The following is a 25,649-nucleotide window of genomic DNA, read 5'->3' on the forward strand; positions in this document are numbered from 1 at the left end:
AAGACATTTTAGGGACAACTGCAAGTTCAATTTTACAATTGAGGCTTTCAGGGATCCCCCTCCCCCTATTTCAGAAACTGGCTACAGTACTTGTTACTGTACCACAAACTTAGACAAAGAACCACAGAAAAGTGAAATGTCTTTCTTTTTACAATAAAATGGATACAAATTGTTGAAATCATATGTTAATTGATGCTTTTTCCAGTAAGGAGATTGGATATGTGTAGATGGCAGTCCAAAGTCATTGGAATATCATATCTGTCTTGGGGTGGCCTTCATTGTAAAATAGATTAATTGTAGGGCATTAATGTGTAATTGTATTCAATAATTAAGCCTCATTATGATTCAAAAATGATTATTCTGTTTTTTAAACGAATGTTAGTGGCGATTTTAATCGACAGCTGTTTTCTTCTGTTCTACTTTTCATAATCCTTTTGAGAAGTGCTTTATTATGTCCGGATGTTTCACGGCCAAGTTTCTCCACGGACATAAATAAAAGACGTACCGCCGCACTTCCTGTTTTGTTTTTATTTCACTCCGGTCTACTCGGGTCGGGTAGCTATGGAAGAATTCGCGGGGCGAGGAGACAACGACAGCCTGCCCGCGAAGAAACGCGCTCTCTTCAGACACCGGTGAACCAGACAGAAGCAGCGGGGCAGCAGTAACACCTGCCGCGGGGCTTCAGACATCCTCACTCTGCCTTTTTGGAGTCCGCGGACATGGCGCTCAGCTCCGGCGGCTGGGCTCCCCCGACCCCGGTCCCTGCCCCGTCCCAACAGGCTGCATGCGGCGGCGGGCCTGCGCTGACGCCGTGCTGCAGTACTGTTTTAATGTCAGTCCGGGTTTCGGTGTGCCATTCCGGGATCCGGCCCCTGTGCCTCCCCGGAGCAGGCAGCGAGGCTCTGCGGCTCCAGCTCAGCATGGACCCGAGCCGGGCCGGAGAGTTCAGACTGGCGCTGCGAGACACGAGCGGAAACCGCAGTGTGGTGAGATTTCACACGTACACCTGTGTTGTTTACAAGGTGTGCTGTCGTTACCCGCTTACATATGCTTGTGATGAACCACCTTCCTGAGTCACATTCATATTTTATACCAGTAAAGGCCTGAACACGCCATTTTATGAATCACTACAATCCAGCTCCTCAGATTTAGGGATAAAATCACACCCGATTTCATTCACACACCATCCGATACATTCCTCCAACTACTCTGAGGATATATTGTATGATGGAGACATTGATTTTAGTTACCAATACTGTAGTTAAGAGGGTTTTCTTTTTTTAGTTTCACTTTCATTTTCGGTCTTCCCATAACTAACACACGTTCAGGTTTATTAGAATCATAACATCATCAGAGGATGTTCTTACAGGTGAGGCCTTGTATTGGTCATATGCAGGATGATGTCGTCCCTTCAAATTATTTCTATCATCTGAGAAAATCTAATGCTTCACCTACATACTCTGGTCAAAAGTGTATGAAAACACATTTCTATCGCCAGAGTCATTAACACTGATTCACCATGTTGTAATAATGCTGATGGCTTTACACAATTTAAACAATAAAATAAAAATAAACAAACATAACAGAGATGAATAATATCATAGAGCAGGAAGAGGCAAAAAGCCAACTGGGCTTATTTGACGCCTCCACCGATATAATATTACAGAGAACATAAAATTAATATGAATAAGATGTGACTACGTAAAATATTATGAATATTTTTACAAGATATTAAATATGATAATATGTTTAATTCAGTTCATTTTTAAGCATAACACCATGAAGCTGAGCCTGACGAGCTCAGACGTTCCTCTCTTGATGTAACACACGATTCCTTTGGCGCCCCCCTCAGACCTAACATTTCATTTGCAGCGAGTGGTAAATATCTGCTGTTCTACGTTTGGTTAGTTTGCTTGTGTGACTTCGGTGAATCCGAACTAACCCTTTTAAAACACAAACAAACAAACGGATCGAGGCAGCGGTCGACCATCAACGCCCGTGTTCTGTGAGGCAGGAGGACTGTTCTTGTCTAAGAAGCCTGGTGGCTTTGAAGAGGACGATGTAGTGGCTTCAGCTCCCCGTCAAAAGGCTTCTGACTGCAACGTAAAGCAGTGAAAATATTCCAAATACAGCGCGCACACACGGCAGTACTTTGCTTCAGTGCCGTTCCTCCTGTCTGTTTCTCTAAACGATTGTGACGACCACAATCTGCTGTAGTGATACTTCAAGTACCTCATACAACCCCACTGAACTATCTCTCCGAGGTAAAACAAGCCCCACTGAGACACATTTCAGTGTTCTTCTCTCTCAGTATTGGGGTTAATTACTGTGCATTCCCTGCAGACGGGCGTTCTTGATTGTGTGTGAAGTTGACCTGACATTGAACTGTCTGTCTCCCCAAATTCCAAACTTTACTCTCTTTGTTTTGACACATTCGTTATTCTGCCGTGATCCAAAAAAAAACATCTGACGGGCTTCGGTTTTGGGCTTTTCATCTTTGTAGAGTCCCCCCCCCCCCCCCCCCCCCCCGACACTGAGACGCTTCTTCATTTGAATACTTTCACTTTGATCCCAGCTTCTTTCAGCTCGTCTGTCTGAGCTGGCAGACTGTTCGCACACAATCACTTCGGAGTATAAACAGACTCTCCGGCAGGAGGAGAATCCCTCTTTGCTGCTTCTCTCTTCCCACAACAGACTCCAGCGCCCTGATGGAGCCACGGTGAACGTTCGAGGGCAGATTATGCGTTTTTCATTTGTCGGGGGATTATATCCTTTTCTCATGCTAATACTCTTGCAAAGTGTGTTGCCGTTTTCACCCACATTTTGTACTTTATCCGTTTTCCGTGTTCATAACAAATTTAATAGAAATAGATGCTGAAGAAAAGGTCGGAATTGCAAATGTCCAAAGCTGCCTTCATGCTTCAGAGCCAAAATGATCAGATGATTGATGGGTTAGTCCACAAACAGGAAACTAATATGCACGTATTTGATACTTTTGCATGTGAATATCTATTGATTTGCTTGTAAATGGATTATCTTTTGAATTTTTGACTGTTTGTTTGATGAAAGTATTCATTTTAAAATGTCACCCTAGACTTAAGACATTATAAAGACGAAACAATAATCCATTAATTGAAAAAATAATAAGCAGATTAGACGTTCATGAAAATGGTTGCAGCCCTCCAAAGCCCACTGGACTTGAAATCAAACAATTAGAACTTTTGAATTTGGATTAATTGACTTTTGACAAATGTTTTCTGTGTTTTTTTATTTTTGTAAAAGTTATTAATTGAAGTTGTTTATGCCTAACAGCTGAGCCGTTTGAGATGAACTCCTTTCTGTTTTTCCCTCTCAGTTCATCGCAGAGTTTGATCTGCGCTCGGTGCAGTACGAGGTCAAATCCCCTCGCTGCCACGAGATGCGTCTCGCTGCTCCGCCTCACGACTGCATCCGCTTCAACTTCCGCTGCGACCGCGAGGCCGAGGAGTGGGCCACGGTGGTGATGTCCTCCCTGAGAGAGGCGCATCGAGGTCAGTTTGACGATTTTCTTTGTTGCCCGACCTGCTTTATTCACGACCAGATGTGTTTTCTGTTGAAAAGGTCAGATGTTGGAAATGTAACGGATTGTTAGACTGGAAAGTGATTTAATTTCGTCAAAATGTTCTCTTTTCATTTTGTCAGCTATTTTCTGTTTTAGTCTTGCTTAGTCTCGTGTCAAATGTCATTTTTCATCAGATTATATTGAATTTTTCAGTCAATGTAGTCCAGCCGAAACAATTGTTTAGTCTTTTTTTATTTTTTTTTATTCTAACTTATTTCAGATAATATTTTATCATATCATTAACTGGTGAAAAACACAGGTTGAATGATCTCAGGGCTATTCATCACTTTCTATTAAGTATTTTACTGATACTGATGTGATATCTATTCATACTGGAGCGTTTTTGGCACTTTTGAAACACCGCGTCTTGTTTCTCCTCTTGACAGTTGCAAATATCAACACATGTGAATCCGACGGCAGACACAACGACGCAGCAGCAGCTACGGAGCAGTGGAGCTCAGCCTCGCTGCCGCTCACTGGTGGGTTTATCTGTTCACCTCTTTCTCTGTGTGCTCTAAAAATGTCACTCTTCAACGCTCTTCTTTGTGTTTTTTTTTTTTTTTGTAGAGGAGCTGTGCTTGGAGCTCGCCAGGGCGATTGAAGCCGGCGACGCTCAGGCCGCTTCACAGCACGCGTCGGCTCTGGCTCGGCAAAAAGCAGTGCTGGCCATTCAGCTGTCTGAAAAGAGCTACGCAGAGGGAGCGCTCAGGTGAGGAGGGAGGAGTGTCTGGCTCAGCATTTCTTGCTACCAGGTTTTGTGTTTTTGAAACTTATATTGCCGTGTCTGTGTTGCAGTTTATCTGTGGTAGTGGAGGATGTTTCGTCGTCCTGTTGTGTCACAGTGAAAGTCTTTCCTTACATGACCGTGGCTGCACTCAAGCAACAGGTTAGAAAAGTCTTTCAACTCCTTACTTGACAGGTGACGTAGGTTTTCCTTCACTAACTCCCCCCCGCTCTTCGTCCTCCAGGTGTTTCTCGAGTACGGTTTCCATCCTCGCGTGCAGCGCTGGGTGATCGGTCAGTGCTTGTGCACCGAGCCGAGGTCGCTGGCCTCCTACGGGGTGCAGAAGGACGGCGATACGGCGTACCTCTACCTGATCTCCGCCCGACAAGCCCGCGTCACCCGCCAGCTGTTCCAGCAGGACCTGGAGAGCGCCCTCCTCGCCCCACCGCTCAACGGCCCCACCTCCCAAGACTGGAGGGGTTACAGCACCCTGCCCTCGAGGCTAACCCACAACAACCAGGGTGAGTTGGACAAAACGTCCCCTTTCTGTCACAGTGTAGGCAGTCTTGTGACCCCACTTTGGATTTAAAACTAATAATAAGAGGTCAAAGCGCCTTCCTATGTTGTTCATCTGAATTGGACCTGAACAGTGACTTTAACCCTGAAGTGCCGTAGAAAAACCAGATAAAAATGTCACTGTCCAAATAGTTCCTGACTCATTGTAAATACTACATTTAAACTAAGGAAAGTACAGCTCTATAAACGTGTTTCTTTAACTGTTTTTGTCAACCTCAGGGAGCACAGGTGGAGGAGGCGACAGACCAGGGGACATAACGGATGTCCTCGACGTGGAGAATCTGCAGCTGAATGATCATACCAATAAAGCCAGTAAAACACAGGTATGTCAGCAGTCTATACACTGTTAATGAAGCGGTCTGTACACTGTTAATGAAGCGGTCTGTACACTGTTAATGAAGCGGTCTGTACACTGTTGATGAAGCGGTCTGTACACTGTTAATGAAGCGGTCTGTACACTGTTAATGAAGCGGTCTGTACACTGTTAATGAAGCGGTCTGTACACTGTTAATGAAGCGGTCTGTACACTGTTAATGAAGCGGTCTGTACACTGTTGACGAAGCGGTCTGTACACTGTTGACGAAGCGGTCTGTACACTGTTAATGAAGCGGTCTGTACACTGTTAATGAAGCGGTCTATACACTGTAAATGAAGCGGTCTGTACACTGTTAATGAAGCGGTCTGTACACTGTTAATGAAGCGGTCTATACACTGTAAATGAAGCGGTCTGTACACTGTTAATGAAGCGGTCTATACACTGTAAATGAAGCGGTCTGTACACTGTTAATGAAGCGGTCTGTACACTGTTAACGAAGCGGTCTGTACACTGTTAATGAAGCGGTCTGTACACTGTTAATGAAGCGGTCTATACACTGTAAATGAAGCGGTCTGTACACTGTTAATGAAGCGGTCTATACACTGTAAATGAAGCGGTCTGTACACTGTTAATGAAGCGGTCTGTACACTGTTAACGAAGCGGTCTGTACACTGTTAACGAAGCGGTCTGTACACTGTTAACGAAGCGGTCTGTACACTGTTAATGAAGCGGTCTGTACACTGTTAATGAAGCGGTCTGTACACTGTTAACGAAGCGGTCTGTACACTGTTAACGAAGCGGTCTGTACACTGTTAACGAAGCGGTCTGTACACTGTTAACGAAGCGGTCTGTACACTGTTAACGAAGCGGTCTGTACACTGTTAATGAAGCGGTCTGTACACTGTTAATGAAGCGGTCTATACACTGTTAATGAAGCGGTCTGTACACTGTTAATGAAGCGGTCTGTACACTGTTAATGAAGCGGTCTATACACTGTTAACGAAGCGGTCTATACACTGTTAACGAAGCGGTCTGTACACTGTTAATGAAGCGGTCTGTACACTGTTAATGAAGCGGTCTGTACACTGTTAACGAAGCGGTCTATACACTGTTAACGAAGCGGTCTGTACACTGTTAATGAAGCGGTCTGTACACTGTTAACGAAGCGGTCTGTACACTGTTAACGAAGCGGTCTGTACACTGTTGACGAAGCGGTCTGTACACTGTTAACGAAGCGGTCTGTACACTGTTAACGAAGCGGTCTGTACACTGTTAATGAAGCGGTCTGTACACTGTTGACGAAGCGGTCTGTACACTGTTAATGAAGCGGTCTGTACACTGTTGACGAAGCAGGCGCCACAAATGTAAAAAAAGTTTGATTTCAGTGGAAATTTTAGTTTTGCTCCGACATACTTTGACCAAATCGTGGGTGCCTTTTTATGTGCGCGTTGTGATGAATGAAATGAAGCTAAGCTATGCTAATGTAGACATATATGAAGAAAAGGCACACATGAGCTTGTTTGATTTTGGGTAAATATTTAAAATAGTGTAATTAGCCAAAGTATTCCTTCTTGAATCAGTTTCAACTCTCCTCCTCTCAGCAGACAGAGTGGGCTTGTCCCTCATGCACTTTCATCAACAAGCCGTCCCGTCCAGGCTGCGAAATCTGTGCCACAGCCAGACCCGACGCACACATCCAGCAGGTACTGCGTCGCGTCATCGTTGTCTTTCTGTTCTACTCTGTGTTGCATTTTCCCTCTTTTTATGTCTCATGTTCTCTCCCAAAGGAGAAAGGAAGGAGAGAGGATCGAGGAGAAGCCGGTTCAAGCGGCAGCTGACTGCTCATCGTCACTTTCAGGTCGCCATGTCTCTCTCACTCACACACACACACACACACACACAGAGTGAGGATGCTAAACAAGAAAATACTCTCATAACGACTGTCGAGTGCACTGAGAGTCCTCTGGCTGCTGGAGCGATTGAAGCACTGTAGCATGAGACAGAGCTGCTGGTCGAGGCTCAGACGATGAACTGCAGACAGAGAGCTTCAGCTTTGACCGGTTACATGAACACGACCATGACACACATCTCAATTTGGCCAGACCTCTATGTTATTTATTTTACAGGGTGTGTGTGTGTGTGCAGACATCACAGATGGCCTAATATTTATTTTAGGTGAGAGAGATGAAGTTCTTTGCATTCGCAGCTGAAGTTGAGGGAACGTTGTTCTTTGAGTTTCTGTCGACTGTGAAGCGAGAGGAAAGGTGAAGCCTTGTGCGATACCCTGTTGGTTTTAACAGAAAGAGAAGGGGTTGCGTTTACAGGGTTGTCAAGTGCTTTTATTTTTTTACATTGTATTAAGTGTATTATTTTTAACAAGATGCATTGAGTAATGTTCATTTCACCAGTTGCTCTAGTTTTACTGAATTCCTTGTGACGGCAATGGAATGATCTGTTTTCAGTAATACTGTAAAAAGTTGCATCAGCCAAATAAACATAATGGAAATTAACAAATTCTGTTTGTATTGGTCCTTCTGCTGAGATAATTCATGTTTCTAGTAATTGATCGACAAATTGTGTTTGGTTCACAGATAAAAGGATTTAATAGCTGAAGTTAGAAGTACTACTCGGTCTGGGATACACTCGGATACTATTCTGTAGCTCTGGAGGGAACTTTCTAAAGATATGATAATGTAGACGGGGTTATTTAAGAAATCATAGCATAGCATATTTTGAATTTTTTTATTAAAAAGCCATAGTAAAACATTGCAAAAACTATGAAAGTCAGAGTGTCATGAAAATGTGGCAAAAATGTCAAGTCATGTAAAATAGTATTGTAATTCATAAGTCATCATGTAGAACGTCATAGTATTCTATGCGATAATAGTCATCGTATCGTTTGTCTTATCATGAAATTAGGTCATCTTTTAGAATGTCATTTAGTCATAGTGTAGTATGTCATTGTATACAGTAGTAGGGCATAAAATATCAAACAAATGTCAGTGTAGTCATAAAATAATAATGTAGTAAAGTGTCACAGTACAGTATGACACATTCAATAAATTCCATTGCATAGTATGCTATTAAAATGTCAAAAGTCATCATAGTGTGTCACAAAACATGTCACAACATGCGCATTATATATATGTGTGTATTTAAAAAAAAAATACTGAAGTTACAATTTAAGTTCTTTTCAATATTTTAATTTGGCATTAATGAATATGAAATAAACATATTTCAAAGAAAGTTATCAAAACAAGTATAAAAATGTTAGATACGGTGACGCGGTGTTCAAAGGATGCAGATGTACAGACGACCAACCAACCAACCAACCAACCAGGTAGTTTCTTCCATTTCAACAGCGGTTTCCTGTTTCATGTCATCAGTTGGTCGGGCTGCTGTTGTCATTCATTACCATCCTGCCTGAAAAACAAAAGAGCTAAAAGAAACCCAACGCATTTACTTTAAGTACCACAAAGAAATTCACAAGACATCCATAAAACTTATTATTTTACCAAAATCAATCCAACCATGACATTTATACTTGTGAAAAGATCGTCCCCTCTTCCACTTCAATATTTGCAAGTGAGATATTCAGTACAAAACAGTCCACGTTTATCGAGCAGAGTCCGGGTTTTCCCGACGGTTTTAAGAGTGAAATACCAACAAAACAGCCAAAGAAAGGGAGTCACTGCATTCGCTCCAAGGCAACTCCAGATATTCATCTTCTTTTCAAATCTCTCCAGTGGATTTAACCGTCATTCATATTACACCGCGAGTGAAGACAAACCTGAGACAACCTCAGAGGGTTTTGTTCCCTATGAAAGCCTTCAGACTTGCAATTTACTTCCAGAAGAGGATGTTCCAGAAAAGCAGCCAGCAAGGATAGACCAGCAGGGATATGAGCGGGTAAACCAGAGAGCCGTACAGGGCGTGGTCCAGGATGCCCTGAGAGATGACTGACAGGTAGAGCATCCAACCGTCCAGGAAGCTGACCGGCATCTCCTGCAACTCTTGGAACAAAAAGACAGAAAAGAGGAGCGTGCAGGCTGGGCTGAGGATGACCAGGATGAAGGCTGACAGAGCCCTGAGGGGAGGAGAAGACGACAGTGAGGTTACTTGACCGACACGTGGCGGTACAGAGCCGCAATGATCAAAGAGTCCGTGCGGGTGCGTTACTTTGGTACGTGGGGTGTGACGAAGGCCGCCACGGGCACCAGGGTGAGAGCCAGGATGAAGCCCAGGGAGAAGTTGATGAGCGCGGTGCAACCCAGCAGCACAGCCAGGTACAGCACAGCCACCAGCTTCAGCACCTTCCAGCCCTGCTCGGTCCCCCGACCCGTCAGGAGCCTTCAGCGGACAAGAGTATCACAGTGCTCTGTAAGCTCTGCACCTTACAAAATGTGTACTTAAAGGAACAATGTGAAGCATTTAGTGGCATTTTAATCTGTTCTCACATTGATTCCTCAATGTATACAACCTCAATGTTAATACGATTCAAATATCAATATTTAATGTCGACGTTTGTGTGGTATGATCTCTGAGAAAAAGCATTCATAGCAATTTCATTTCATCTCATTAGATATCCGTGTGAAATTGTGATATTTAGCATAAACATTCTTCAAATTTAAAGAAAAACCCTTCAGAGATATCGCGTTCAAGCGAATGGGACGGATAGACGTCGTGTTGACTGATTGACAACCCGAAAACACAATGCCTAGAAATCTACACGTCACGACTCTGAATCAGAGTGCTGTCGGTGTTAAGACGCTACCTGTGTGTGTTGTGAGGCAAAGCCAGGCCTGCCGTGTAAACGGCAATAGCTGTCAGGACCACGGCCTCTGTCTCTGACACCGGGAAGTGTTCCACAGCCACCTCCTGAAAATGGATGGGCAGGGTGTAGAGGGCTACTCCGGTCAGATGGCTGATCACCAGGGGAGTCAGCACGGACAGCACTCCCGGACTGGAGATCTGAGAGGAAGCGGATGTTATTGAAGTGCTGATTTAATGGCCTCAAGATCAGCAGGTAGCTTCATTTCTGTTATCTGACCTGCTCAGCGTCAGCGACTCCATCTTCTGTTCTTGGTGGTGGAGTCGCAAGTTCAACCCACAGGTCCAAGGCCTGTATCATAGTCAAGGGTGAATATGACAATCAAGCACATATCAATAACAATACGTCATTAATAACTGGGCTGCAATCAGGGTCCACACACATGCTGATTTGTGTCGTATTATTAGATAAAAATCATACAGAGTAAATGAATTGAGAAAGGATACACGAAGCAGCAGGATGACGGCAAGGAGGCCGAAGGCTGGCATGTAATAACCAATGGAGACAAAGTGAGAGAGGGACGGCATGAGGTAGAAGAAGTAGGACTGGTGCAGGCGCTCTAGGAGGTTATTCAGCTTACGATACATTCCTTCCAGGAGCCTAGAGGACATTAAGAGACACAAAAAAGAGAAACCAGTCAGTAAGGGTCAGTTTCTGAAGGTAAGATCCACAATAAAAACACATAAAAACATTATGAATACTTGTTCAGACCTGCCAGTGGTGGTGGCGTCAGTCTTGTACTGACGGAAACTGTTGATGCCCTTGATGGTGGCGGCCTCAATGTGGTATCGCAGGAAAAGGCCATGATCCCCCCAGGACCGCCCACTGGCCTGCTTCATCACCATCAGCATCATGGTCTGGACTGCGTGGCTGTAGCCGGACACGCTGTCCCAATCATTCCTCTGCAGCTATAGAAACAACCAAAGAGAAAACACAAGTTAAAGCCGAGACAACCTGGAGTTATCCGACCGTTCTGCTCAACAAACAGATAATGTGTCAGGTGTCTACTGCATCTCATCACAAGCCTTCACCTTGCCCTGGGTGGTGCAAAGGACTCCGATCTTCTGACAGAAGGCGTAGAAGAGGTTGGCTAGGTCCAGGTTGGGGAGCTGGCCGTTGAGGCCTTCCAGGACCAGGTCCAAACTGGTGACGACATCACTGCTGAGCTCCAGGGACAGAGCTGCCTGGATCGAACCACCGCGGCCTTGAAGTGGAGACCAGTCCATACCTAGGTGCACGGTCACAGTCACTTGTATGGAAGGATTGAATTCTTTCGGGGATATTTGTTGATGTGTTTTGTAACTGGGTGAATGCCGGTGATTACCCGTAGTGTTGGTGTGGTGGTAGCCCTCCAGCCAGGCCTGCATACCAATCAGATCATGCTCATTCACGAGGAAGATGATGTCTTTGGCCCAGTAAACCTGATCTGTTGAGGAACACAGCAGTCATTAAAACAATAAAGGACACGGCAACATCATTCAAGCGATGGAGAGGGAGGCGGTAGGGTTTTCTACTCACTCCTGAAATACTGTGCCAAGCCAAGCAGCAGCCCCACTGCCTGGTTGTTGTTATCGCCCGGGGTGCAGGGGGCACTCAGCACCAGGGCCTCAGTCCGCGAGGCTCTCGGGGCCCGAAGGATCCCATACACATTCGTGCCTTTTACCATCTGAGAGGAGGAAGTGAGAAGAGGAGGGAACCATGGAATATACAGAGGAATAATATAAAAACATGTAAATCACTTGTTGAAAGCAAAAAACACAATCACAGACTTACGTATCTCTCTTTGTCTTCATCAGGAAAGGGCAGCCTGCGAGAGAACCTCTGGGTAAACACCTCCAGCCCTCGAGACTGCATGGTCTTCACCAGCCAGTCCACTGGCATCCCCCTGCAGAGAAACAACTGGTCACATTAGACTGGTGGGATATGGGCAAATATTCGACTTACATGAAGGCTAAATGTACTGGGACACTTTTAAAATCCCATCAAACTGTGACAAGACTTGCACATGTTCAGATTAATAGAGTGATGACTCAGACTTTAGCACAGATCCATGCTCTTAGAAACCAATCATGAGCAAATCAGAGTAAATAAACTGACTTTTACATTCATGTTGAGTCTTCATTGTGTTTCTTACCCTGTTTTCTTCTTATGGGCTGAGAACTCTCTGCCCGTGGCCAGCGCCCTCTCCCCCGCAGGAAAGTGCTCCTCCACCATGGTGGACCCCATGGCGTTCTCTGACATGTATGTCCGCAGAGTGAACGGCTCAAACGCTAACCCCATGAACCAGGCCACGCCCGCCATGTAGCAGACCACACTAAGATGGCGAGAATTAAAAGACAGAAATCGTATTTAGTTAAAAGCGTATATGTGCACATTGGGTATTGTAACAAAGTGCATTTGCATTCGTTTAACTGGTGCATTTGAGATTTCGTTCGGACACAAATCTCACCAGATTGGGGCATTGAGGCGGGTTAGCAGGTTGACCAAAGCCCGTCTCCTGTTCGGGTCAGACAGCAGTCCCATGTTGTTGTCCGTTGTAACGTAAAGCCTGGACACACTGGACCCTGAAGTCAACACACGCGTCGTAACACTACGTATCAACTACACACTTAAAATACATATATTACAAGTAAGTATACGTGTTCCCATACAGCTGATTTACTGCCACCCATTGTCAGAGCATTTGACAGCTGTGGTTAGCTTACTGCTAGCTACCTGTGTTACAGTTACCTGGCAGGCTTCGCGAGATTGTAAAATGTGTTACAGTTTCTCCTCTACAACGGTGGTTATGATGAACAGTTACGTGGATGGTTTTTGTTTAAATATTTCCCATAGTCAGTATAAAGACATACCTCTTTCCAGTGTACAGCCGGTCACATCCACAAGCAAAGGAGGGGCTTGTTTTACAGCAACCGCTGCAAAAAATGTTTCCATTTCCTTGTTCCTGCGGGAACATTACTGCGGCGGACTGACTTCCGGTCAAGAAATAGTGAACAAAATAAAATACAATTACAAAAAAGCTTAATTCCACAAAAACAAAGAAACCCAATAATTTAACCATTTGGTTTATGTGTTCATGAAAGCCTAAATTCGTGCTTTTTCTAATGTTTTTTTACATACACCATTTCAGATTTTCAGTTACAGATGTCAGCTCTGCATTTTGAATTTCAAAAAAGAATTCTTAAAATACGGTTTTATTACTTTTAACAAACAAAGCTAATGTACACACACACTGAACAGCCTCTAAAACATGAATAATTCCATATATTATGTTGTATTCATGTTTTGTAGGTTTTTAATGGTGGCTCGTTGAGGATTGAACCCCTAAGTACCTTAAACGCAACCACTCACAGATGAGCAAACACACAAATTATGCAGGGTTGACTCATTTATTGTTAGCTTCACACATATACTGTACAAAAGTATAAATGCCATGAATTCTGAAAAAAAACAACAACATTCACTCCAAGATTCTCTCATCTTTCCTCTCCATTCTGTCCAATAACACTTTTCCAGTCTGCAACCAAAACCACAGTCCAGATGTTCCTCCTCCTCCATGCATCACTCTCCAGAGAGCACAGAAACCTCTTTGAGATGCTGTCGCACCACCTCATCCAGCACCTTGCCCACACCTTTACAAGCTGTCATGGCGGCTTCGATGAGAGCATCCAAGTGATCCTGATGTAGTCTGGCGTCCATCTGCAGCAGAGCGATCTGCCCGCCCCGGGGCAGCAGCGCCACGGCCAGCGAGCTCACTCCTCCGCTTTCCTCTGCATAGCAAAGGTCGGCGAGGGGCGTCTCATCCACGAACCCGACCGAGCAGGCGCACACGTAATCCCGCATGGGGATGCCGGCGTCAATCACCGCCAGAGTGGCAGCATTCACACACACGCTGTAGTTCCCGCCGTCTGACTGCAGAATCTGTGTGGAAAGAATTATGAGCGTCATTATTAATATTGTGCCCAAGATGGGGAACACTACAACCCCCAACACCACCAATGCACCCCTCACTGTTCAACGTTTACCTTGACATAGATGTCTATTTGAGAGCGCGGGTAGAGCTGGGTCATCACCGCGGCTTCAAACGTCTGCTTGAGGTGGAGGCTCATCTCAGTAGACTTGCGGTCCCCGTGCGGCCTCCTCTTCCTCTCCGCTGTGCTGAATGTGGCCATGCTGTACTGACAGTTGATCACAGCTCGATCGTGACGAATCCAGCTGCGTGAACCTCGTATCTAGGGGTTGATTGGTGATTTAATATGATCACTAACCAGCTTATGTGAATTGTAGTGTATGATGCTAAATTATGATGCCCAAATTAGGCAAATTACAGTGAACTGGAACAGTTTATGGTGTTAAATATCAATTTCAGCATTATCAGGTACACCTGTGAAGTATAATGCAATCCAAATCAACAGCGCAGCCATATTCTACCTTGACAAGGATAATAATGTTCAGGTTATATTGACACCATCAGAGAAGTATTCATTTAACTGTATGTCTGTTAATGAGGTAGTGATTTTCAGTGTTGTTGAGCTGGACTACTTTATATTGGTTGATATCAATCATATTAGCCCACATCATTAACAAATACGAAGGGGGAGATCTTAGAAACACATTTCAACATAATGAATCAAATACAACACTTAACTACGACCTCAGGAGTGTGAAATTAACACCTCCACAGAAAGTTTGACCTAGACTTCGTAAAGGTACAATAAATTGGCTGAGCTGTTGTACTACATTGTACTAATAAAGATGGCAGGGGAGTGTATTTTGTAGTTATAAAATACATAATAAAAGATAAATAAATACTGAATATGCATGAATGCATTATGGGAAGTGTTAACAGACTGTCCAAGACAACAATAACCTGCATTTAACTTATTTCCATTTCCTTTGGACACATGCAAATAACGAACCCTCTTCTAACACATGCACAGTGTATTTACCCACTCAGGGCTAATGAAGCCTGCTCTGCTCTATTATACTTAAGTGTTTTTTTCCGTTTACTGTCGGCTAACGCGCCCGTCCATCCGTCGCTACTCACTTCATGCGGACCGTAGACCACAGCCAGAGCTTTGGTGTTTCCCTGCTCTAAATACGCGGAGCCGTCGGCCTGCGCGAACACACCCATGCGGGCCTGAACCTTCCGCAGCTCGGAGGCTTTTCTTCCATCTAAACGGTATCCCTGGTCCGACAGCAGCTCCAGGCCCGCCATGTTTCCGCAAACTTCGTTCGGGTGAACAGCAACGCAACGCCCCACGTGTCTGCCGATGCACTACATTACCCATACACCCACTCACTGGGAGGACTACGGAAAGAGAAAAGGCCCAAATGTAATACGTTCGGATTATATGTCACAAATAGAATGCATGTCATTTAGTTATCATTCTGTCTAGGAAATGTAATCAATAAATACAATTCAATCAATTTAAAATGATCTGAAAACAAGAATGTATTAAGTTGTCCTATTTATGTAACTCTTTATGTACAATTATAATATATTTTGGTCCACTGGGGTACAATTTTGAACCTCCTCTTGTGAAAAATATGATAAAATTGATGTGTTGGTACAAAATTACCCATGGAAATCCATGGACCACACATTAAGATCAACTTCCCTGCATCAAATGAATACCAGTCTGTGTCTTTGTCACATTTATCAACTATTCTGAACTTCTATGTGGTTAAATAGTCAGTCTCACAATGCACGGAGAGTTACACAACGTCAACACCTTTAAAAATAAAATTTATTAGCATCTCTAATGTGTATAAATAAAAACATATATGACACAATGTATATACGTATGATGTAATGAGTTTAACAATAACTAGGTGACATGTGATACAAAGGAGCAGTCTTTATTTTAGCCAGTGTATTGTGAGGAAAGCTGTACCTTGAAATCAAGCCTTCAAATATGCATACCTATAAGTTGCAAATCTACATTCTTTGATAAGAATGAAACAAAGAAATCTGTTTTGGGGGGGTGGCGGCAACAGGGAGAATACGGTAAATATGCAGATTTGCGTTCCTGTTTCTTCGGATTTTAAAACATCTTTGATTTAATACATTACAAATGATGTACTTAAAAAAAAAAAAAAAGGTTTTACTGACAATGTTGGGGCTTGAAAAAAAAAAAAAATACTCAATTGATCCGCGGTTCACAAGTGATCCGAACCGTGAGGGCTGATCCGTTACACCACGATAACAAAGGGTCTTTATAAGCAGACCTGAAATCTAGGGACAATATGACTATAGTGTTCAGACACAGCGACAAAAGAACAGTTAAGATACCAAATGACAAACATGTAACTGACAGATCCAAAAGGATCAAACAAACAACTTGATTTGCATTTTACAAGTAACAAGGTTTGTCATTTTCTGCGATTGCTTGCTGTGCCTGGGTCAGAATACCAAGAAGACAGTGGATGTATGCGTCTGTGCGTCTGTGTGAGTGTGTGTGTGTGGGGGGGGGGGGGGACTTGGCTCTCTGCAAAAAGCAAAGAAAGGAAAGGACCTCTCTTCTTGTGTCACCCAAAGGTTTCTATTTGGTCATGCTTTCAAAACTCAACGTGTTCAAATGTCTTAAAAAACGGACAGATATGCACGTAGGACGAATGCTACCTCTGAAAGCTGGCAGAATTTGACAACAGCCAATGTGACGTGGACTCGTAACAGATCATTAAATATACATCGCTGACGTCTACAGGGAGCAGCCTACAGCGCACACGAGAGTGTGTGTGTGTGTGTGTGTCAACCTGCCGTAGACGAGTCAGTTACAATGTGTGGACTCTTTTTATTGGCCGTAGTCTCAGTGTTTCCTCATAAATTGAAAAATATCACATTTTTTAAAAGGGGATAACAACATCCAAGACTAACTGCTTCAAAGTAAAAAAAAAATAAAGAGCTGCGGGTAGGTACAAAAAGAGGAAAAAAAGAAAAGAGTGGTGAGTCTGCTTTAATACGCAGGTGTACGTGACAGTGAGAGGTTATCGGCACCCAAGGATCATGGCGACCTCATTCAGCCTTATGGAATGAAGGGACTATGTAGTAAATCTGAAAAACGATGGTCTCTGCTCCATCCCAAGTCTTTAGAAGAGTGCAAAGATCCCCTTATTTCCCTGATATATCCATGTTCTCGCATCCTAAAACTCGGCAAACTCCTTCCCGCATTTTTCCGTGACAGAAACACAGACTTCCTCCTCCTCGTAGTCGTCGAAGTTGCTGGTGTCGCCTGGGCCTCTGCACTTTGGTATGAACGGGGCTTCCACCTGCAAGAACAAGAGAACATACTTTAAGAGGCAGGATTTACATTTATTTAACCATTATTTACTTATTCATCTGCACTGCCAATGAAAAAGAACGCACAGTGATTATTTCTCTGATGTAGGACAAACAGAAAACCCTCAAACAGCTTCCAGCAGCGTACCTTAAAGTCCAACTGGCACGAATGAATGATGCTAAAATACACTGAATAAAAGCTTAAAGGGGGCAGAATCATTTAAACGAAACATTCTCCCGCCACGTCGGGATCGGGAGAGGGTGGGTCCAACAATCAAGCCCACTTCATGCAGTTATTTGCAAGATAACGTAGTATGCAGGATTTGAATTTCTCACTCAAGCTTTCATTTCATTCACACAACCAGCTTCACCACGTTTCCTGTTTAAATAACAGCTGAGCTGCACCATGACTTTCTCTGAGGACATACTGCCCGAATCCCCATTTAACAGCCGGCCTTTCATCCCGCCTTCATGTGAAATGAGAGGCTACAATACACCATTTACTTCTTTTTCTCAGGTTAAACTCAGTCTATTAACAATAGAAGTCTGATTTCTGTGAGCAGTCGGTACCCGGTACAAAGCAATGTTCGTATTCTTTGAGGCTAAAGTTGTCAGTCCACCTCCCTCAACTCTGTATTTACTAAACATGCAGTGTGTTTGACGATGAAGGTGGAAAGATACAGAAGGATCTTCAGCTGGGATTCAAACGCGTACATGGAGGTGTTTGTGTGCAGGCCGATCCACTTAAACACCCCTGAAGTCCTTTGCAAAGTTCAGGACCATGAGATGTCTTTCAAATTTGGACAAATTCAAGGTTTCATTATGAATGAAACATATTTTTACAAAATTTGCAGATAAATAAAATGAATCCGATCACTAAATCAATACAGATGTGGACGTTTTAAGTCTTAAACTTTATTTAATTTTAAGAAATGTTTTCATAGTGAAACATCTTTTATAAAAGTTTATTCAATCTCTTTGGGTTTGGTCGGACAAAATCATTTTCACGATCGTTTAACATTTTACAGACTAAGTAATTGTCAATAATGAAAATATTCCTTGTAAAGATGAAAAAGAAAATGAGTGAAAATGGGTGTAAAACAGCCTCCTGCAATAAAACCACAGCCTGATATTATCACACAGCAATATTCAAGAAGCAGATGAACTCTTTTCACTGAATAGAGGCTGTAAACAGACACAGTGTCCCACGACATTGTGTCTGGTGGAAGCAGCTATTGTGCCACCAACTCTTGCAAAGCATGGGGGCAACACTGAGGCAGGGCAATAAAACGAACGGTCAGGAAGAACCAGCGTGAAGATCATCAAACCGTGTTGTGATTGTATTATGAGGAAGTTAAACACAATCAACAGATCCATGAGAGTCAAGCCCGAGCAAAATATCTACTTTGATTAATCGAAGAACTCCATTATCGTTGTCATCCTGCAAAATGGCTTCTGGCACCGATGGCTCACAGCCAGCAGAACTGGAAGTTTCACAACTAAATCAATCTCAGTAAATCAATATCTAATTAACTTGCTGTTCTCACAGTGTTTGGTGTCACTGCTAAATGTGTATGTGTCTCGCCTTTCTCTCGTAGATCGCGATCCAGTCTGTTGTGGCAAACCATTTGTGGCCCTTGATGTCGTTGACTCCGTTCTTCAGGTTGCCGTAACGTTTGGTCAGATCCACCTGCAGCAGGTTTCTCAACAGGTCCTTCAGGTCGGAGCTGAAGTGGGACGGGAACCGTACCTAGAAAGAAGAAATAACGTTTTTAGAATTCCCTCCCAGCAGTGGAAACCTGAGTTTTGTACACACAACTATAGCCGTCAGGTAGGAAGCACGTTCCACATTTAAAACGCCCGCCTACCTTCCCGGACACAATCTTCTCATAGATCTGAATTGGCTGGTCTGCAAAGAATGGAGGGTAACCAGCTGCCATTTCATAGATGAGGACTCCGAGGGCCCACCAGTCCACAGCTTTGTTGTAGCCCTAAGCAGATTTGAGAGAGGTACTTCTGTTACTGATGAATAACTTCCTTGTTAAGACATCTTTAAACCTTGAGAGGGAACGTCAAACCTCCCAACTGGCTCACATCGCACGAGGGAGTAAGTTTACTACGATGTACAGTATGAAAAAACACAAGTGACGTTTCTACCTCAATGTCTGTTCTGCACTACTTTGATTATCGACTGATGCAAATGACGAAACAAAATGGTGCTTCTTGTTGTTGTCGAGTGACTTTTGACCCGTATGATTGTTCGTCAGGCTTTTAGTAAAGACACTTAAACTAGTGTGACTAGCTCTTATCTGCTTTAAACTCTTTTGTAGCTATGTTGGAAAACCTCAACATTATTAAACATGAGGCCATGTTTTAACTAATAATCTCTTGGAGGAACAAAAAGCGACACGACTAAACAAAAATCTGCTCCCAAAAATGTGTTTAAAGGGACAGTGTGTAGGATTTGAATACATCTAGTGGTTGCAGATTTTCCAAGACTAACGCGAGCCTCTGAATATTTTATTTCTGCCAATAAATCCCCTGAAATGCTAAACGCTGGCCCTTTAAAGATGGAGTTTTGGTTTGAGTACAAAGACAGAAAAGTGACCATTGTGACAAAAGAAAATATCAAACAATCTCTCAGTTCAGACATTCAAAAAATGAAAAAAACGCCGTACTTTGCTGAGAATGATTTCTGGCGCCAGGTACTCCGGTGTCCCACACAACGTCCAGGTCCTGCCTTTTACCCGCTTGGCAAATCCAAAGTCTGTCACCTTTAAGGAGCATATATATATATATATATATATATGCACACAATACATGGGCCAAGTGTCGACTTGTAACACGGAGCAGCGTTTTCCGTTGTTCCAGCTCACCTGAATATAACCGTGGTGGTCAATTAGCAGGTTCTCGGGTTTCAGATCTCTGTATATGAGATCTAGTGAATGGAGGTACTCAAAGGTCAGCACTATCTGGGCGGCATAAAACCGTGCATGTGGTTCACTGCAGAGGAGGGGAAAAGTGTGGTTATTGACACACAGCGGGAAATAAAAGATGAAATAAAGGGTGACTTTAATAGTGAGACACAGAAACAGCATAAAACTCACCTGAACCTTCCGATTCGTCTTAGGTGTGAGAACATCTCTCCTCCTGGAACATATTCCATCACCATGTACAAATTGGAGTTGTCCTAAAAAAAAAAAAAAAGCCCACTTATACCATGCTACATAACTGTATAAATTAACGTAAATTACTAAAAAATAAAAGCCCACTGTACCTTAAACGCATACTCTAGTTTGACAAGAAAGGGGAAGCTCACAGCCTGTAATATCCTCTTCTCGTTCAGTGTGTGTTCTATTTGCTTGAGCTTCACCACCTGAAAGATGAAAAGAGATAAGAGGACCTTATCGGGCACAATCTCACTCACTGCAGCAGCAGAGATAGCAGCCACAGAAAGGAAAGGCAGCCTTTAGTTTTTTATTTATTTAACTTGGGTCTCCTAGTAGTCAACAAGAACATGTTTTAATGTTGTGTAACTTCAGGGAGATATGAAGGTATTAAGCGTTAACTGCACATGTCGGTAACACTTTTATGTATTTGACAATGTTCCATGAGGCGGGACACGTGCGTCCACTGACCTTCTGCTTCTCCAGTATTTTCATGGCAAAGTATTGCTCTGTTCCTTTGTGTTTCACCAGCATGACTCTTCCAAACGAGCCGGTACCCAGCGTCTTTAGTCTCTCAAAGTCCTCGAGGCACGTCGTGCTCTGTGAAAACAACAACGCCTTCGTTTATTCTGTGGACGCAGCCACCAAAAATATGAGAGTTTTCATCTTTCGTACCTGTGGTGGGCATTCCCACTTCCGTAAGAAATCTTCTTTGGCTTTGGCTAAAAACTCTTTGACTACAAAAAGAAAAAAGAGAGCACAGACGGATACAGTTAGCTCTTGTCTGGTGAAACAAACTGAATTATTGTTAATAAATACACATCGGGTTTGAGATTAAACTGGCAAAAAAGACCAAATGCTATATCGTACTAGAAGAGGAAAGGAAGAATTGTGGGAAATGTAAATGAAACTGTAAATCAACGGAGAACAACATGGGCAAAGTCAACTCTCATCTGGATATACATTAAAATGGGACACTAAAAATATGACAAGACAACAAAACAGACACAAGACAACAACATTGAGGACAGGCAGACGAGTGACGCATGCCAAGACACTCAGTAAATCTGTTACTGGTATTTAGTAGCCTTGTTCAAAAGGGAAGAGGGGCCACACACAACACAACACGCAGAATTACAGGGTAAGTTTATCTGAGCATCTTGTGCATCACTTGATACAGTTTGGGAAAAGGCTATTAAACACAGCATTCAATTTTTTTTAAATTAAAGACAAACCAATGTATGTGAAATCCAGATTGAGAGAATGTGGATAACAGAAACACGGACTTATTATCAAAGCACACAATAACAAGCAAGCGCATCTAGCAAGTAGAGACCATTGGCGCTGCGGTCATCTTTTGGAGGAATGAGCATACCAAACGTCTCTATTGATCACCAAGATTTTGCAGGAACAATCACCCACACGGATGGGATGATACGGAAGAGAAAGACAGAGAGAAATACAGTTCATGTACATAACAACAGGTGTAACACGTCAACAAACAGGGTATGTAGTGAGTACGAGCGACAGGTATGAAAACAGAGTTGACATTCACCAGAGGAATTTAACCGGCGACTGACTGTCTGCTGAGGTAAGTGAAGAACAGGTGTACCAAAACGCCAAGTAGCAGCAAGTCATTGGAGCATATTAGGTCAGATGGACAAGATAGCGCTGCATTCTGGAGAACAAAACATTTGAAGACTACATTATACTACAAAGCGTGAAACGTTGCTGAAGCTTATGACGTGGACCTGCACCTTAATCTGTCCACTTCTCTCACTAAAATAGTTTTGAAAAATAGAGAATGAGTCTGAAACCTTCTGGTTCCCTCGTCTTGAAGTCAATGTGTTCTTTTTGATCTGGTTTTAGTCAGAAGCTTATAATAAGGTCTGTGGTAAACACAAGCTTTAGAGATGTTAATGTTTTCTTCTACAACGTAAAACACGTCAGTAAATACCCCTCTCGGGAATTTTTTATCTTTCGCGGTTGCTAGCAAGTGGCTCAATGAGACTACACAACGTCATCAGGCCGACTAGTCTGTGCCTTGTGGTTAGCGTTCATGACATGCATCATAAAGGTTTGTTTGCCACAGAGATTATTTTCTGCAATAATCCAGTAGTAAAATATCATATCGTGATGACTGCTTTGAGAAACATAGAGCTAAAACAATTAGTAATCGACAGTAAAACAATCCACAACTATATTGATTTTACAAGCATCCAAGTGTCAGCTTCCTGATTGTGAGGAGTTGCTGCTTTTCTTTCTAACAACTATTTTCGTTGTTGATTAACCTGACTTTTATTTTATTGATTGTTCATTCTTTATATGAAAGGTCAGAATGTCTAACACAGAACATTTTTCCAGAACCAAAGATGATGATACCAGCCGACCTCGCCACCAAAGATATTACATTTGCAATGATGTAAATCAGAGAACATCTGCAAATATTTACATTTGCGATGCTGGAATAATCAATTGTTTGTCAGTTGAAACATGACATAATTAATCAATCATGTTATAGTTGTTGATTAATTTCCTAACGACCGACTAATTGATTAAGCATCATAGATCTAATTAAGCAAGAAAATAACCCGCAGATAAATTGACAATGACAAAAAATGTAATCTAAAATGCCTTAACATCCCTCATCCAGTCACAGAGACGTGTACTGTTAAAATAAATAGGAGGTATCTTTGTACGCACAACTGTGCCTTGAGGGACCAAATGGTCCAAAGCCAGCAGAGCTTTCCAACCCTTCCTGACAGCAATGCCAAAATCCAGGCAAGCAGAACTAGGTTGGGTTATGTCAGCCTGTTCTGTTACACCAGTGTGAAACACAACACATGGGCACGGTGAAATAAAATATGTGTCACGGTGGCAGCTGTTTAATCTCCCTGTGCAAGCGAGATACAGCAGTGTAGGTAAACCACGTCGTCTAGTCAGAGTGGCTGCACTCCAGACAAATCTGCAGCTCAGGGCACGGTGTCAGCTTAAACAGGTTTAACAGTACGCAGTATCTAGGCATCATAGTTACACTCAAAAGAAATGCTTGGCAGGATGGGAACTGGTGCTGCTGATCTGATCATCTCTGTCTGTCTGAGAGGCTCTCTGGTTGGCACTCTTCCCTGTGCCTGGTCTCTCTCAACAGGTCAATAAATCCAAGAGGAAGGTATTCACTGCATCATAAAGTGGCAGCACTTAAAACAAACAAAGCGTGTTACTGTAACACAGACGGGTCCTTTGCATGTGTTATAAGATTATAAAAAATACATGAAAGTAGCTGACAATTTCTGTGAAAAAGTGACTCATTTGAGGCCATCGAATGCAATGACTTCTGCAAAACAAAAAACACCTGCAGCTTTTATCTTTACAACCAGGTATAGGGGAAACATTTCTGATTTATCACACATGCTGAATGATGACCAGCTGCACACATCAAAGTATACAAGCGTGAAGTAACACAGGCCTAGGCCTAGTTGCGTCAAACCTTTCAAAGCTTGTAATACCCCTTATCCTCTGACGGCGGTCTGATGACAAGCTGCTCCGGTCAATGACGAGCTGAATGTGAGAAGCGAGCCCTGGTGGACCTCGACCACAGCAAGATTAGAAAAGGGGCTCAAGTGCCACAATTCAAGTGTGTTTGTCTGAGTGTGTCCGGGTGTGTGTGTGTGTGTGTGTGTGTGTGTGTGTGTGTATGCTGGGAAGACAGCAGTGGGTCCAGTTTTATGAATGGAAAGAGGGCATTTGTCATTTCTTCACCATATTTGGTCAGGGTGCTGTACAGAGGGAAAGCTTTGTTTATGTAGCCAAGAATAAAATGTGGCAGTGAAGCCCGAGGCTGAAACAGTCCCACACTGCCTTCATTTAATAATAAAATACATATATATATGTGTATTAGCTTTTTATAACAATTACTCATGGGGTTTGCGGTTTATTGCTGCAGATTTAACAACGTCAGAGAAACGTTTTCAGTCTGATGCAGCTAGCTGAGCTGCAGCTAAACATACAGTAAGACCCACATCCTGATTGTTATTCACACAAGTTAATGATGATGATAACACAGGGGAGATGATGAAGTGATGCTCGCCTGGAGACGTTTTAGCCATTCCCTAAAAGGACCAGGAAGCGACTACAACGCCGTGGCTAACTGTGTGTATATATGTGTGAGTGTGTGTGTGTGTGTGTGTGTACAGGCCTGAAGAGCTAACTCCATCAAGAGGCAATGAAATGACAGAGGGGCCTTCTGAGGGCTAATCCCCCCACTCATAGCTTAAGTTAGCAAGGCTTGCTGGTTATCAAGCTTGATTCTTCTTGTGCTCCAGTTGGCATTCAAACAGCCTTTTAGTGAGCTCATCAATAACGGAGAATTCATCGATATGCTTTTACATGCTGTCTTCCACTGCAGCCGAGAAAAAAACACACAACATCCACGGGGTCTTCTTGCTACTAGCTAATTTAGCTATAGGCATCTTTAGTCATTTTTAACGTGCAAAAAAAAACAAAAAACACACACAAACACTCTCCTGCATTTATATTGTCAACTAAATGGAGTGTTTGTACCGCTGGTGGGATAACGGACTGCTTTCACGTTACTGTCGGACAGTTTCAAGTGTTGTAAACAGGCTGTAGCTACCTACACTTCGAGGAGGTGTGATAAATGTCACAAAAAAAGGACACAAATGGAGGCCAAAACAACAGGGACTCACCGCTCTCTAGCTCGTTGCCCTTCTTGGCGGTGGCAGCGTTCCCCATGGCGTGTGGAAGACACGGCTGCGACTGAGGAGAGAGGAGAGGAGATGGCGGTGGCTAGCTAACCTTCCTTTTCCGACAGCTCTTATTTCCCGAGATGCTTGACAAAATAGGTTTAAAAAAAAAAAAAATGCAGTCGGTTCAAACGTGAGGAAATACAGTCCAGAGTGTCCCTTCATAAGCGACCCTCCCCCCCCCCCCCCCTCTCGCTCTCCCTCTGTGTGTGTCCCCCTCTTCTTCTTCCCCCGGGTAAAGATTTCCGCTCCTGCTAGTTCAGTAACGGCTGTAACGGTTGACATGAAGCAAGCGGTCACTTCTGTTTCGGACTCAGCTACACGCTCTCTCTCTCCTTCTCCCTCCTTCTCTCTCCCTCCTTCTCTCTCCCTCTCTGTGACTCTCCCTC

At 43.3% G+C, this 25,649-nt stretch overlaps 4 protein-coding genes across 7 annotated transcripts; 1 reads left to right on the plus strand and 3 right to left on the minus strand.

The window, feature by feature from the left end:
* Positions 1-554: 554 nt before the first annotated feature.
* Positions 555-11,954, plus strand: sharpin (SHANK-associated RH domain interacting protein). 3 transcript variants are annotated; one of them, XM_079285475.1, is made up of 10 exons: positions 555-986; positions 3,356-3,530; positions 3,988-4,080; positions 4,169-4,310; positions 4,397-4,487; positions 4,570-4,846; positions 5,121-5,224; positions 6,819-6,920; positions 7,005-7,075; positions 11,845-11,954. In XM_079285475.1, the coding sequence occupies exons 1-9, from the start codon at positions 720-722 to the stop codon at positions 7,053-7,055; spliced, it is 1,302 nt and encodes a 433-aa protein (XP_079141601.1). In that variant the 5' UTR covers positions 555-719; the 3' UTR covers positions 7,056-7,075; positions 11,845-11,954. The 3 variants fall into 3 exon arrangements, with proteins under 3 accessions (XP_079141601.1, XP_079141600.1, XP_079141602.1); XM_079285474.1 differs by lacking the exon at positions 11,845-11,954 and having other exon boundaries at positions 7,005-7,707; XM_079285476.1 differs by lacking the exon at positions 11,845-11,954 and having other exon boundaries at positions 6,822-6,920; positions 7,005-7,707.
* On the minus strand, positions 7,961-12,958 carry gpaa1 (glycosylphosphatidylinositol anchor attachment 1). 2 transcript variants are annotated; one of them, XM_079285472.1, is made up of 13 exons: positions 12,901-12,958; positions 12,498-12,612; positions 12,183-12,362; positions 11,822-11,933; positions 11,567-11,714; positions 11,373-11,474; positions 11,080-11,276; positions 10,760-10,956; positions 10,495-10,648; positions 10,268-10,339; positions 9,992-10,188; positions 9,397-9,567; positions 7,961-9,304 (listed from the first exon to the last, which is right to left on the minus strand). In XM_079285472.1, the coding sequence occupies exons 2-13, from the start codon at positions 12,569-12,571 to the stop codon at positions 9,061-9,063; spliced, it is 1,848 nt and encodes a 615-aa protein (XP_079141598.1). In that variant the 5' UTR covers positions 12,572-12,612; positions 12,901-12,958; the 3' UTR covers positions 7,961-9,060. The 2 variants fall into 2 exon arrangements, with proteins under 2 accessions (XP_079141598.1, XP_079141599.1); XM_079285473.1 differs by lacking the exon at positions 12,901-12,958 and adding an exon at positions 12,764-12,878.
* A 471-nt stretch (positions 12,959-13,429) lies between these two features.
* exosc4 (exosome component 4) lies at positions 13,430-15,286 on the minus strand. The gene is made up of 3 exons (XM_079285645.1): positions 15,096-15,286; positions 14,074-14,280; positions 13,430-13,969 (listed from the first exon to the last, which is right to left on the minus strand). Exons 1-3 carry the CDS (start codon positions 15,264-15,266, stop codon positions 13,610-13,612), a joined length of 738 nt encoding a protein of 245 aa, XP_079141771.1. The 5' UTR covers positions 15,267-15,286; the 3' UTR covers positions 13,430-13,609.
* A 493-nt stretch (positions 15,287-15,779) lies between these two features.
* prkacbb (protein kinase, cAMP-dependent, catalytic, beta b) lies at positions 15,780-25,416 on the minus strand. Its single transcript, XM_079285336.1, has 10 exons — positions 25,204-25,416; positions 21,173-21,234; positions 20,969-21,097; positions 20,608-20,706; positions 20,438-20,520; positions 20,207-20,333; positions 20,009-20,104; positions 19,199-19,321; positions 18,916-19,080; positions 15,780-17,320 (listed from the first exon to the last, which is right to left on the minus strand). Exons 1-10 carry the CDS (start codon positions 25,247-25,249, stop codon positions 17,195-17,197), a joined length of 1,056 nt encoding a protein of 351 aa, XP_079141462.1. The 5' UTR covers positions 25,250-25,416; the 3' UTR covers positions 15,780-17,194.
* Between the last annotated feature and the right edge of the window lie 233 nt (positions 25,417-25,649).

The sequence above is a fragment of the Melanostigma gelatinosum genome (assembly GCF_949748355.1).
Source record: "Melanostigma gelatinosum genome assembly, chromosome: 15".
Classification (NCBI taxonomy): domain Eukaryota; kingdom Metazoa; phylum Chordata; class Actinopteri; order Perciformes; family Zoarcidae; genus Melanostigma; species Melanostigma gelatinosum.

Excerpts from the sequence above, each read along its gene's own strand:
- sharpin (XM_079285475.1), top strand. The coding sequence starts at position 720 with ATGGCGCTCAGCTCCGGCGGCTGGGCTCCCCCGACCCCGGTCCCTGCC. Across the intron at positions 3,531-3,987 it reads CCTGAGAGAGGCGCATCGAG|TTGCAAATATCAACACATGT; the intron begins GTCAGTTTGACG and ends TCCTCTTGACAG. Across the intron at positions 5,225-6,818 it reads ATAAAGCCAGTAAAACACAG|CAGACAGAGTGGGCTTGTCC; the intron begins GTATGTCAGCAG and ends TCCTCCTCTCAG.
- gpaa1 (XM_079285472.1), bottom strand. The coding sequence starts at position 12,571 with ATGGGACTGCTGTCTGACCCGAACAGGAGACGGGCTTTGGTCAACCTG. Across the intron at positions 11,475-11,566 it reads CTTGGCACAGTATTTCAGGA|ATCAGGTTTACTGGGCCAAA; the intron begins GTGAGTAGAAAA and ends GTTCCTCAACAG. Across the intron at positions 10,957-11,079 it reads TTTGCACCACCCAGGGCAAG|CTGCAGAGGAATGATTGGGA; the intron begins GTGAAGGCTTGT and ends TTGTTTCTATAG.
- exosc4 (XM_079285645.1), bottom strand. The coding sequence starts at position 15,266 with ATGGCGGGCCTGGAGCTGCTGTCGGACCAGGGATACCGTTTAGATGGA. Across the intron at positions 14,281-15,095 it reads TGGTCTACGGTCCGCATGAA|ATACGAGGTTCACGCAGCTG; the intron begins GTGAGTAGCGAC and ends ATCAACCCCTAG. Across the intron at positions 13,970-14,073 it reads AAATAGACATCTATGTCAAG|ATTCTGCAGTCAGACGGCGG; the intron begins GTAAACGTTGAA and ends CTTTCCACACAG.
- prkacbb (XM_079285336.1), bottom strand. The coding sequence starts at position 25,249 with ATGGGGAACGCTGCCACCGCCAAGAAGGGCAACGAGCTAGAGAGCG. Across the intron at positions 21,235-25,203 it reads GGGCAACGAGCTAGAGAGCG|TCAAAGAGTTTTTAGCCAAA; the intron begins GTGAGTCCCTGT and ends TTCTTTTTGTAG. Across the intron at positions 20,334-20,437 it reads AGACGAATCGGAAGGTTCAG|TGAACCACATGCACGGTTTT; the intron begins GTGAGTTTTATG and ends CCTCCTCTGCAG.